Here is a 12250-nt window from a genome sequence, read left to right on the forward strand (position 1 = left end):
TGCACCACCACACCCAGCCAGTGCTGGGTCTTTAATACCTGTCTAAACTCGCTAATCTCTTTCTGTGGCAGCAGGTCGGGCCCCAGGATCAGAGCCTTGTGCCAGCAACATAAAGATTGTTCCCACTGCATTCAGCCTCTGACCCCAGTGATACAAAGTCTCTATCAAAGTAAATATATTTATAGAAACTAGGTACAAGGTGTGTACGATAAAAATGTGATACTGAGAGACTGGGAGTTTTTCTCTAAAGTTGACTTCCTACTCCAAGATTCCTGATTTTCTCATAGGCAACATTTTTGAGTTCTTGTTCAGGAAGACAACATGTGATATAATTATAGAGCATGTCTTCAAAAAAGGCCCTGCAAGATGAAAACAATCTTGCTCAAATCTACTAGGACTACAGAATAAGCCTTATAAATTAGCTTTTTTAAAGAAAATTTTTAAAAAGTTTCATGTGGTGGGGGGAACCAGTGTCATTTCCAAGCCTGAGCCATGTCCCAGTTTTCCTCCCAGAAGCAACCATCCTTACCGGTTTCTTCTAGAGACATTCTGTGCATACACAAATATATATATATCTCCCATGTCCCCCTTTTTACTTAGCAGATATCAGAGATTATTCTAACTCTGCACAAATAAATCTGTCTCATCCTGTTCTACAGCTGTACAGTCACATTAGAAGGCTTTCATCATGCGGATTAATCTTAGTTTATTTCCTTGGACCCGCTACTGATGGACGTTGCATTGCTTTCAAGTCTTGACATATTAGGGTGTCCTAATTAAGACTCATGTACATAGGTCTTTTCACACATTTGTGAGATAAATTGGTAGGAGAGCAACTGCTGAATCAAAGCGTGTCCTAAGCCTTATCATGCAAGGTCAGCCCTGGCCCAGACAGTGAATGCAGAGGGCCTCGGGGAATAGGCAAGGGCAGCATGAGGCATGCTGGCCACAGGTCACAGGTGGCATCACCCACTCACTCAGTCCCTGAGCAAACATTTATTGAGACCCAGCTCAGCCAGTGAGCTCTGGAGCAGAAGTCAAGGACTGTCATTGCAACTCTTCATGCTATCTCACTGATTCACGCCCCAGCCCTAGTCATGACATTGCTTTGACCTGCATTTACCTCCTCTATGTGTATCTAATCCAGTAGCTCTCAAACCCGAGCAAGCATCAGAATGTCCTAGAGAATTTGAAGGCTTCTGGGCTGCTCCTGGAGAGACTCTGAGTCAGGGGCCTTGGGTGGCCTCTTTGTCTGCAAAGGATAAAAGATCCTTTGCCAAGTGAAGAGAGTTGCAGGGTTGGGAAGAAAGGGGGGCAGGGCTGGGGCGTGGGTACCCCCGGATGTGATGCTGATCTCTTCCCTCCTCTCCCCAGGTTACAGCCACCCTGCCCTGGTGAAGCTCATCCAACAGCCTCAGAATGTGGTAGGTCTCCGGGTTACTCAGGCTAAAGACCAGATGTCTTCACAGCCATTCACAGAAACTCTTGGGTGACCTTTGGAAACAGTCCACTCATTTATTCTTTCATTCCATAAGTATTTATTGAGACCATACTATGTGACAGACACTTTGTGTGTGAAAACACAGTGTCCCCATCCCCATGGAGGCAGTCGATTAACCACACACATAAATAGAGCATGGCAACCATATCGAATGCTGCAGATAAGGCAGGCACTGCTGTGTGGGCATAAAATAATGATGGTAATAATGGTTAGCGTTTAAGAAGAGTATAATATGTACCCAACACTGTGTTTGGCACTTTACAGCTGTAATGTTGACAAGTCCCCAAGCAGTCACTTTTGATATTCCCATTTTGCAGATGCAGAAACTGGGGCTCAGAGAGGCTCAGTATTTGCCCAGGGCCACACAGCCAGTGGAAGTGCTGGGAATGAACCCACAGGAGCTGAGCTATTGGGGGAAGGAGGATGAGGAGGACTTCCAAGGGAAGTGACGTTTGAGCTGAGAGCTGAAGGAGGGGAAGGTCTAACAGGTGATGAGCCAGGAGTGGTCCCAGCCAGGAGAACAGGGCAGCCAGGAGGGCAGCATCTGGCAGGAGCAGAGAGCAGGGAGGGATCTGAGGAGGACTGGAGTAGCAGCAAAGGGACATGGCTCTTTGTTTGTTTTTCTGTCTTGTTTTGTTTCATCCTCCTGTGTGCTTAGCGAGGGACATGGTATTTAGATGCCCGCTAGACTACGGTTCTCAACCTGGGTACTTTTGACATTTGGGGCCAGATAATTCCTTACTGCAAAGGCCTGTCCTGTGTGTTGTAGGACATTTAGCTGCATCTTTCACCCACTAGACGCCAGTAACACCCTCTTCCTCTGTGGTGACAACCAAAATTATCTACAGACAAGGGCAAATGTCCCCTGGTGGGCACATTCACCCCAGCTGAGAACCCTTTTGGTAGAAGACTGCAGTCCCTATCCCGAGCGTGTTGGAAAGCTGTCGCGCAGTTACGCTGAAGTGTAGCGTGCACACACATGTGCGTACAGCCTGAAGGCAACACTCAATGAGTTTTCCCATGTAACCTGGTGTTTCTCAAATTTTTTTTCATTATTGTCCCCTTAAGAAGCTGGGGATGGCATTATTTTCCTAACTGTTCCCCGTCATGAGATTTTAATACCACCTTATTAGTTTTCTGTTGCTACCACGGCAAATGACCACAACTTAATGGTTTAGAACAACACCCACGTAATGTCTCGCAGTTTTTGTGGGCTGGGAGCCTGGTGGGCCCAGTTGAGTACTCTGCTTAAGGCCCCTCAAAGCTGAAATCTTGGAGCTGACCAACCTGGGCTCTCAGGTGAAGGGTCAGGGGGGGAATCTGCTTTGGACACATTTAGGTTGTTGGCAAATTCAGTTCATTCTGTTTCCACATGGCCCCTCCATCTTCAAGCTAATGGCTGAGTCCTTCTCTGTCTTCCTCTTCTATGTCTGCTACTAAGGGCTCCCATGGTTGCACTGAGAGTGCAGAACAATCGCCCTGTCTCAACCGATTAGGAGCCTTAATTATTATACATCGGCAAAGTCCCTTTTGCCATCTGACATATTCACAGTCCCAGGGATGGAATGAGGGTGTAGCACCTTCTTGGGGTCTGTAATTGCAGCCACAGCACACAGGTGTGCTGTTGTCCTGTACTGAAGTCGGTGCTTTGTACATTACCAGGGTAAGGTGTTTTTGCCCCCGATGAGAATGCAGGAATTGTAGCAGGGACTCAGATCACGTCCCCATGCAGCTGTTTCCCCCAACCAAATCAGGCAGACCACGCTCCCCTGTTAGAAAACAGATAGATGCATTTCCTCTGTTGTTTGTGGCCACAAAAGTGGAATTCTGAGGTGTGTACTCTTTATATTGTTTGGCTTATTTAACTCAAAATCGTGTCTGTGTGATTCATCCTTACTGTGTGTAGCCGCAGATCAGCTAGTCTCGTGGCTTCAGAGTATTCCACTGTGCGAATAGGCTGCACCCATCCGATCCATTCTGCTGTCGATGAGCGTGCGGGCAGTTCCCGGTGTGGGGCTCTCGTGAACACGGCTGCTGTGAACCCGTGAGTGTGTCTTTGGTGAACACATTTATGTTCTTTCGTTGGATACAAAGCTAGGCGTGGAATTGCCGGCCACGGTGTGTGCACTTTCAGCCCCAGCAGATGCTGCCAGACCGTTTTCCGAATGGGTTGTGCTGATTTCCACTCCCGCCAGCTGTGTGAGAGTTCCGGGTGCTCCACACCCTCACCGACCCCGAGTGTCACTGGGGCATTTCCACTGGCTCAGAGTGTGACTTATAAAAGAATTCTAGGAAAGGCAGAAGGAAGCAAAGCCCAATCCTGGCCAGAGACTGAAGCCCTAGCCTTAAAACTTTCCTCCTGTTTTACCAACAGAGTTGAAGATAATAGGAAAAAAACAAATTTCCCTCTTTGTAAATGGGAGTGCCCTGCCCGGGAGGGGCTTGGGGACATTCTTGTCTCCAACTAGCGGACAGGTTCAGGGGCTGCTGCCGAGGAAACCAGCGTCCTCCTGAAGACATCTGACGGGGCCCCTCTGCGGCCGGAGCCTGCGCGGATATGTTTACACTCAAAGCTCGGCTTTGTTTCCAAACGTTGTGCAGAACCCAGACGCTTTGGCAGTTGGTGCTGAAAAAAAATGTGTCAACAAACATGTCAGACACATTTGCAGTGTCAACCGCCTCCAGAGGCAGAATCGTCCCCAACAGCACGTGACGTCAGGCCCGGGGATTCTGATTTCAGGGGATGGCTCCACCCTGTCCCGACCAGGAAACCCGCCCACCTCACCTTTCACCTCTCAGCCAATCAGGGGCTGGTCCTACCCTCACATCTCCCGCTGGGTTCTTGCTGAGCCTCTCTCCATCCCTCCCTCCCACCTCAGCTCTCACCTCCTCCACACCTTCCTCCACACCGAGCCACAGCCACGCCAGCCCTTCCCCGCACGGCTGCCTTCAGGGTGCATCCAAAACGCCTCCACTTCACGTGCAAAGCCCTGGTGATCCGGCACCTTCTTTCTTCTTCAGCCTTATTTCTTGACCTTTGTTCCCTCACCGGTTAATGGCTGCGTGCCTACCACACGCAGGCGCAGCTCTCGGTGCTGGGGTTTGACGGGGAGTCCATATTCCATCCCCATCTACGCTGAGTTCTTCTGCAGAGGACTTGGGTTGGGGGCCTGGCGAAAGGGGCTCCCTGACACAGTCTTAGAGAAGTGGCAACTGACTGCCACAGGCTAGAGGGAGCTTTTCAGTAGGCTGCACCTGGGGCAGCAGGCTAGGGGGCCGTTTACCGGAGTCTTGGGTCTTCCACATCCTCGGCTGGACAGGCGCTCAGGTGGTGGTTCTGGTATTTTACCTGTCCAGGGCAGGTTCCTCCAGGCCACCCAACTCCTGAGAGGTGGCTTCAACCCTTTTGCACCAGCCTGAAACCCCAACATAATTACTTCCTGTGACTGCAAGCAATGAGACCATGTCCTCAGGAGCTAATATATGGGTTCCAGTTAGGATTCCTTATGTCACCATGGCCATCTCATTACATTGCCCCGAAGCCATGCAATAATTACTGGGCACTGCATTTACCAATGAGTGCTCGTAACACAGCAGGCCTGGCCAGGTAAGACACGTGCCATCCCGTGATCTGGGCCTTTCCAGCTCCTGCATCCTCTGTATGCCTTGTCGTCTCCCTGGCTCCTTACATGCACCTGGCAGATGAAGACCCCAAAGCTCAGAGAGGTTAAGTGACTTGCCCAAGGTTGCACAGCCATTTAAACCAAAGCTTCACACTGGACTCTAAGACTGCCGAGCTGATGGCAAGGATTCTAGAAACCTGTCCTCATTTAATTCCACTACCCCATGTCCCAGATATCTTCTGTTCTTAATGTCACGCTTTGTCGAGCAAGAGCACCACCCCCACATCTTTCCTGGGCCCAGATAGGCAGTCAAGCTGCCAGCCAGCCCGCCGGTCCCCCTCTGGGAGCCACTTCCCTGCTGCCACTGATGGCAGCTTGCTTCTGCCGCATTCTCGTGATGTGCCTGATTTCGTAGGGGCCCCACTAGCAGCTCGGAGGCAGAAGGAAATGCTCCCTAAAGACCCCCACAGGCGAGCCAAGGTCTCCAGGTTGTGCCAAGCATTAAATTGTCAGGCAGAGGCTGCCTGGAGTGTCTGACAGAGAAGCCAGTAAGCCTTGGTCTGAGTTGTCGTTCTGCTCCTTCCTGGCTGTGTGATTTGGGGCAAGTTGACATCTCTGGTCCTCAAGTTTCCCCAGCTCTACAAAAAGGAGGGTTAACTTCCCCCACTACTTATCCTAGACCCACCTGGGTGGTCACTAAGCAGAAAAAGTACCAGATATGAATTTGCCACAATTTCTAGCAGTCCTAACCAAGTCCTCAAGCCACAAGGAGAATGATGTCTGGGTCCTGTCTGTCCTTAGGTTTCCCCCATGCAGTGATGTCACTGTCTGGATTTGCACTGAGTGTATTATCAATACATTGATTATGTCCAAGAGAGAGGTACCCGAGATATCCCCAAATCCCAGTACTATGCTCCCCCCTTTTATGACTAGGTTGTTATTTAGGCGAGTTGTGGATGTACAGACGAGCTGTAAAGAGAGTTCACATCTACCTTTCGCCGGCTGTCCCCTATGTCAGCATCTCACCTCACCAGGTACGTCTGTCGAAGCAATCTGTGCAGACTAATGTTGCGGCATGGCACACTGCAGGCTTTATTTGGATTTCACCAGTTTTCCCGCTAATGTCATTTGTTGTTCCGGGATCTGATCCAGGATGCCGCGTTGCATTGAGTACAATCCCTTTTAGTAACACAAATCCACTTCCTCGTGAGCCCGTTGCTTATCCCCATCCCAGACCCCTCCCAGCCTCTTCCCAAATGCCACCAGGGGTCGCTGGCTGGACCTCCAGGGACTGCTGTGCTCTTAGCCCACTAGCTCGGGTCTCTTATTAGCATGAAAGGGACCTCTCATCACCAAGACTCTGGGGGGCCAGTCTCAGCAGGGCCTGGGGCTCCTGGGCGGTCCCCAGCTGTGCCCCTGGCTCGCCTCCCTCCTGGAGTCCCAAGAGTAACCCCCTCAGCTTCCACCTCTGTCTCTTGCAGAGCTAAACTTTTCTGAATTCACTGGCTTGATACATTTTGCCACTAAATCTATTGCATCTCTCTCCTCTAGTACAACAACTTGTTCTTCTGATTGGTAAAGGGTGACAAGGTCATAAGGATAAGTAAAGTTCCTGCCCAATGCCTGCCATGTAGTCAGTGCCCAAGACGTACCAGGGCTTTCTTTCCCATGCTGGCTTCCTGGGCTCACGGCTCCACCCTCTCTGGGCGCACCTCATCCTTCTGTGGGACCAGGAGGCTGGCGGCACCCCTGTGAGCTAGGAAGGGCAGGCGGTGTTATTCTCCTTTTTTTTTGTTGTTTTTTTTGAGAGAGGGACACCTGGGCTAGAGGTGCAGTGGCAGCATCACTTCTTTTAAAGACTAAATACTTGAGGCTCCTTAAGTGACTTAGCCTTAATAGTTTGAATTCCTAATCTAGCACTTTTGCACTCCCCTAAATGGTCTCTGGAATGAAATACAGTTGTGTGTTGCTTAACGTCAGGGATCCGTTCCCCGGTGGGGGATTTTGTTATGCGACCATCATTATAATCTTATGGGACCATCATATGTGTAGTCCGTGCTCGACCGAGATGTCGTTGTGCAGTGCACGTGACTCCAGTGTGAATGAATGACTTTACTGTCCGGAAATACAGTGCCGCGGTTTGTATAATAGCGCTCAGTAAATAAGTTAAAGAGTGTACGGAGGGCGGGGAGTACAAACCTTCCTGACTAGTTTCTTATAAAAAGAAGAAAAAAAATCCACTGTAATCTAAGCCTTTCCATGTGATTGCAACTTTTTAAAAATCCATTTTAGTAGTCGTATAACATTACCTTGAGTTAACGTTCCTTACTTCACTTAACCGAATATTGGGCACTGAGAGTGTTTCTCCTTTTTGTTGTTGTAAAGACTGCTACAAAATTAAATTCCTAGCCTTCGTCCACACTTGAAGTCCTTTCTTTAGAGGAAGTCAGGAGATGAGACAGCCAGATCAGAGTATGAAATACGGTGAGGCTTTTAAGATACAGTAACAAGCAGCATAGTTGAAACTTCTACCACGGTAGGTGTCCTTCCTGGATTAGATTTTTATGGTTTGTTTTCCTTGTCTGGCTTCGCTTTGAGGAAGGTGTTCGAGGACACGGCAGCAAGCCTGTCGGGAGGTTCGGGACGCCTGCCCTGCTCTGTGGGCAGCTAGCAGCCATGCCTGTGTTTTAGAGGCAGCACGGGGATGGTTTTCTCCAAGAACGCAGCTACAGGAGTGTGGGACTGTCCCTAGGCCAGAGGCTGTTTTAAGGTATTTCGGCCAGCATTTTATAGTTAATGCACATTGAAATCCACATTCCTCTTTTCTTTTGAAATTTGGAGGCGCAGGCTCCCTTGGCCCGAGTTGCTGCCCGGCAGCCACAGAGCGGGGCTGGCCCAGGCTGGGACAGGCAACTTCGTGTCCGTCACCACCAGGCAGCCCCGCTCCCTGGGCACCGGCAGGAGCGGCCATTTAGGATCCAGCTCCCACTCCTGATTTCCTTGCGGAGGAAGTGATTTCTCTGGATCTGCGTGAAAGAACATCGACAGGGAGAATCTTGTAATTTTCTAACACGGCTTTTTCCACACTCAGTCTACTCTGGGAATTTAACCAGCCACCCCGCTCAGGCCCACGGTCTATTTAGAAATTCCAGAACTGTCACCGTCTCCTCATGCCTTTCTTCTTCTTTATTTCTTAAAAAAAATTAAGGTGCAGTTTACATGCAGCAAAATCCACCTTTTTTAGTGTATAGTTCTGTAGGTTTCAGCAAATGCATAGCCGCGTAATCGCTGTCAAAATCCAGACACGTTTGCACACCCGTGTTCACAGTAGCGTTACTCACAGTGGCCAACAGGTGGCAGCAACCCACCTGTCCCTGGGCAGTGGGTGGCTGTACAAGGCGTGGTCTATCCACACGGTGGAACATTACTTAGCCTTAAGGAGAAAGGAAATTCTGACGTACACCACTACGTGGATGAACACTGAGGACATTGTGCTAAGGGAAATAAGCCTGTCACAAAAAGACAAATGCTAGATGACTGCACTTTTATACGGGATGTGGAATAGTTGAACACACAGAGACAGAAAGCAGAATGAGGGCTGCCGGGGGCTGGGGGTGAAGATGGAAGCTGGTGTTTAATGGGGGCAGAGCTTCAGTTCAGGACGAGGAGAAGGTTCTAGAGGTGGGCGGTGGTGATGGTTGCACAGCAATGGGGTGTTCTTACCACTACTGAAACGAACACTTAGAAATGGTTAAGGCGGCAAGTTTTATTTTATGTGTTTTTTATTATGAATTTTTTTAAAGCCCAGATAGAATGGATTTATCACTCCAAATAGTCCCCCAGGCCTCTTTTAGTCAATCTGACTCCAGCCCCTGGCAAGCACGAGCTGTTTCCTGTCCCAATAGTACTGCCTTTTCCAGAACGTCACAGAAATGGAACCCTACCGCATATAACCCTTTGATTCCGGCTTCTGTCACTCAGCGTCGTGACTCGGATTCTTCCGCGCTGTCTGTGTGTGTGTGTGTGTGTGTGTGTGTGCGTGTGTGTCTGTGTGTGTGTGTGTGTGTGTGTGTGTGTGCGCGTATAAGTGGATGGCTCCTTTTTGTCGCCGAGTCGCGTTCCATCGTGTGCATGAACCGCGGTTTGTCTCTCCTTTCCCCAGTGCAGGGACATTTGGGGCTGTTTCCAGTTTTGGGCAAATGAGAACAAAAGCCACTGTAAACATTCACGTACGCATCTTTGCGTGGACACGCGCTTCCATTCCACCCGGGCCAACGCCGGCAGTGGATTGCTGGGTCAGAGGAAAGGGGATGTTCCACACTGTGAGGAACTTCCAGGCTGCTTGCCAAAGGGGCTGCACCATTTTGCCTTCTCACCAGCCATGAATGAGAGTTCTCATTGCTCTACATCCTCAATGGTACCTGCTAGTGTACATTTTTTGGTTTTTATAGCCATTCTGATGGTTTTTTAAAGAAAAATTATAGATTCACAAGAAGTTACAAAAAATAGCATAAAGAGGTCCCATGTACCCTTCACTCAGTTTCCCCCAATTGGTAGCGTCTTTTGTAACTATAATGGGATATCACAACCAGGAAATTGACACTTTTTAAAAAATCCAGAGCAATCGTAGTGGATTTCTCTAAAATTTCAGGGAAACCTGTCGTTCCCCACACCGGGAGAACGCCCTCCGCCTGCGCGCCACGCAGCGCCTGTTGGAACGCAGGGTCTGTGCAAAGCATCGTCCGTGGGCGGGAGCTGGGTCAGGCGGAGAAGTCACCGCTTGTCTCTTGGCCTTTTGCAGAGCACATTCATCAACAGACCTGCTCTCGGCATCCTGCCTCCGGAGAACTTTGTGGAGAAGCTCCGGTCGTCCTTGCTCTCGGTGAGTTCCAGGGGGACGACCCAGCCGCCGTGGCAGCCCCGCTGTCCTCAGAGGCGGTGCCACCAGCTGGGAAAGCAGAGGCCCCAGAGCCATGACAATGACGGATAGGGTGCTGCTGCAGAAATCGAGCTCTTTGAGCTTATTCTTTCATGGAGGGTATTTTTAGTTTTCCTTATGTAGAAAATGAGGAATTCTTTGTGTACAGGACAAAGGGAACTCAGGAAATTCATGTGTCCCACGAAGGAGCTTTGCACATGTTATTCAGTCTTTGCCCTGCTTCTCGATTTTGGTTGTTGCAAAGATGAAAGTCTTCGGGAACCTCAGCTTCCCACCTTGGGGATGTGGGTGTCCTAGGGAGCAGTCATTGTGTCATAAGGGACAGATGGGGCTTTTTCACCCCGCTTTTCTCTCTGCCAGCCTCAGGGGCTGGGCCTTCCTAGGCGTCTCAGCCCCTGGAAAAGCCTGAGTCCATCCTCCCCCTCCCATGCTTCCAGGACATCCCTGGCTCCCTCCCGCCCTCCCTCTGCCTCCCCCCGGCTCCAGGGCCCAGGGCATGCCCCTCCTCAAGGAGATACAGCCCCAGCCCTGGGAAGCCGGAGTCCGGATGAGCCTGGTCTCACAGCTGTTTCCCTTACTGCAGGTGGCTCCCAAGGGGATGTCCCAGCTCATCACCATGGCCTGCGGCTCCTGCTCCAATGAAAATGCATTCAAGACCATCTTCATGTGGTACCGGGTGAGGTTTGGGGCATGAAAACACACACACACACACACACACGCACACACGCACACACGCACGCACTCACATGTGTACCCAGCCCCACTCAGCCCTTGTCCTACTGTTTATCCTGACTGGCTGGAGTATCAGACTTCGGTGACCACTGTTAAAATCCAGGGAGGCCCAAGGCTTTGCCATCAGACCTACACAGTGTTACTATTACTCTACTTTTCCTGGCATAACATAAGCCACCTTAACAGATCTGAGTTGTTGGCGATAGAATACTAATGCATCCTGAGTATTCAACTATTTATTTCGTTGCAAGCACCATTAACAGTCTCATGCCTCAATACAGACGTGTAACGATCAGTACATGAGACCGACTCCTGAGAAAGGACTTTCTCGCTGTCCAGACTCAATATTGGTTTGGGTGGGAAGTCGAAGCCCTGTCCACCTCAGAGCCTCTGATGTTTTGTTCTGTTCTGTTCTGTTCTGTCAGAGCAAGGAAAGGGGGCAGAGGGGCTTCTCCAAAGAGGAGCTGGAGACCTGCATGATTAACCAGGTGAGTGCAGCTGGGCTTCCATCACGTGTGTTTGGGGGGCTGGCGCTGTCCCTCTCAATCAGGAGGGGTCCCCACCTGTTTCCACTTGGGAGTCTGTTTCCTGGGTGTCGAGGCTGAGTGGAGCGCTCCCTGGTGGGCTTTCCATGGTTTCCCAGGATGACTGCCTGGATTCGACGGGTCTGGAATAATCCAGAGTATCAGCAAGAATGCGTGCACCAGGGTGTGAGCTGGGCCATCTGCTTGGGGCCGGGAAGGGATTGGGACATGCACCCGCCTGCACTCAAGGGGGTGGGGGTCTCCCCTGCCACCCTCTGCGACAGAGCAGACCTCCTGCAAAGGCCAGGACCACTTCCTGTGAAGGGCCCGCCCAGCTCAGCCCCTGTCTTAGGTCACCCTGGGAGGCAGGTATCCCTCATTAGCACCTTGCCCACCTGAGACCTGTGGAAGCCAGAGCAGTGGAGCCAGAGGCTGGGCAGGAGCTCGAAGAGCCTGTAGAGCAGGGGTTGCAACTCCGAAACCCCCAGCCGGCCCGGCAGGGACGGAAAGGAGAGAGGCGGCAGGGAGTGCTGCTTGGCCACCTGCTGCTGCCACAGGAGAAAAATGAGCCCAAATGGCGCAGAACTTGTGAGAAGCTGGAATTTCAGACATTTATGTGAAATCTCTTGATTTTAAATTTGGCAATAGATTTTTTTTAAAAAATTTTAAGTGTGTGGGTAAAATAAAACATCTGTGTGCTGAATATAGACCCCAGGGGTCCAGCTGATAACATCTATCTGAGAAGGGCTCCCAGTCCTTCTGGTAGACGTCTCTGTTCCCCGAGGTTTGCGGGGTCAACGATACAGCTCCGCCGTCCTTACGAGGGTGACTGATGACCGGTATTTCTTGGTTCTAGGCCCCCGGGTGCCCCGAGTACAGCATCCTCTCCTTCATGGGCGCGTTCCACGGGAGAACCATGGGTAAGGAGGGG

The 12250-nt window shown here is 50.6% G+C and overlaps 1 protein-coding gene across 1 annotated transcript in view; it reads left to right on the forward strand.

The window, feature by feature from the left end:
* The window catches only part of ABAT (4-aminobutyrate aminotransferase), a 78221-nt gene that overhangs the window by 54887 nt on the left and 11084 nt on the right, over positions 1-12250 (forward strand). Inside the window, exons 6-10 of the mRNA XM_012647770.1 lie at positions 1375-1424; positions 9926-10006; positions 10647-10739; positions 11221-11283; positions 12176-12239. Of these exons, the coding sequence (XP_012503224.1) occupies positions 1375-1424; positions 9926-10006; positions 10647-10739; positions 11221-11283; positions 12176-12239 (351 nt within the window). The remainder of the gene's footprint in view (positions 1-1374; positions 1425-9925; positions 10007-10646; positions 10740-11220; positions 11284-12175; positions 12240-12250) is intronic.

This window comes from Propithecus coquereli, unplaced genomic scaffold (genome assembly GCF_000956105.1).
Source record: "Propithecus coquereli isolate 6110/MARCELLA unplaced genomic scaffold, Pcoq_1.0 Scaffold27, whole genome shotgun sequence".
NCBI classification, from domain to species: Eukaryota; Metazoa; Chordata; class Mammalia; order Primates; family Indriidae; genus Propithecus; species Propithecus coquereli.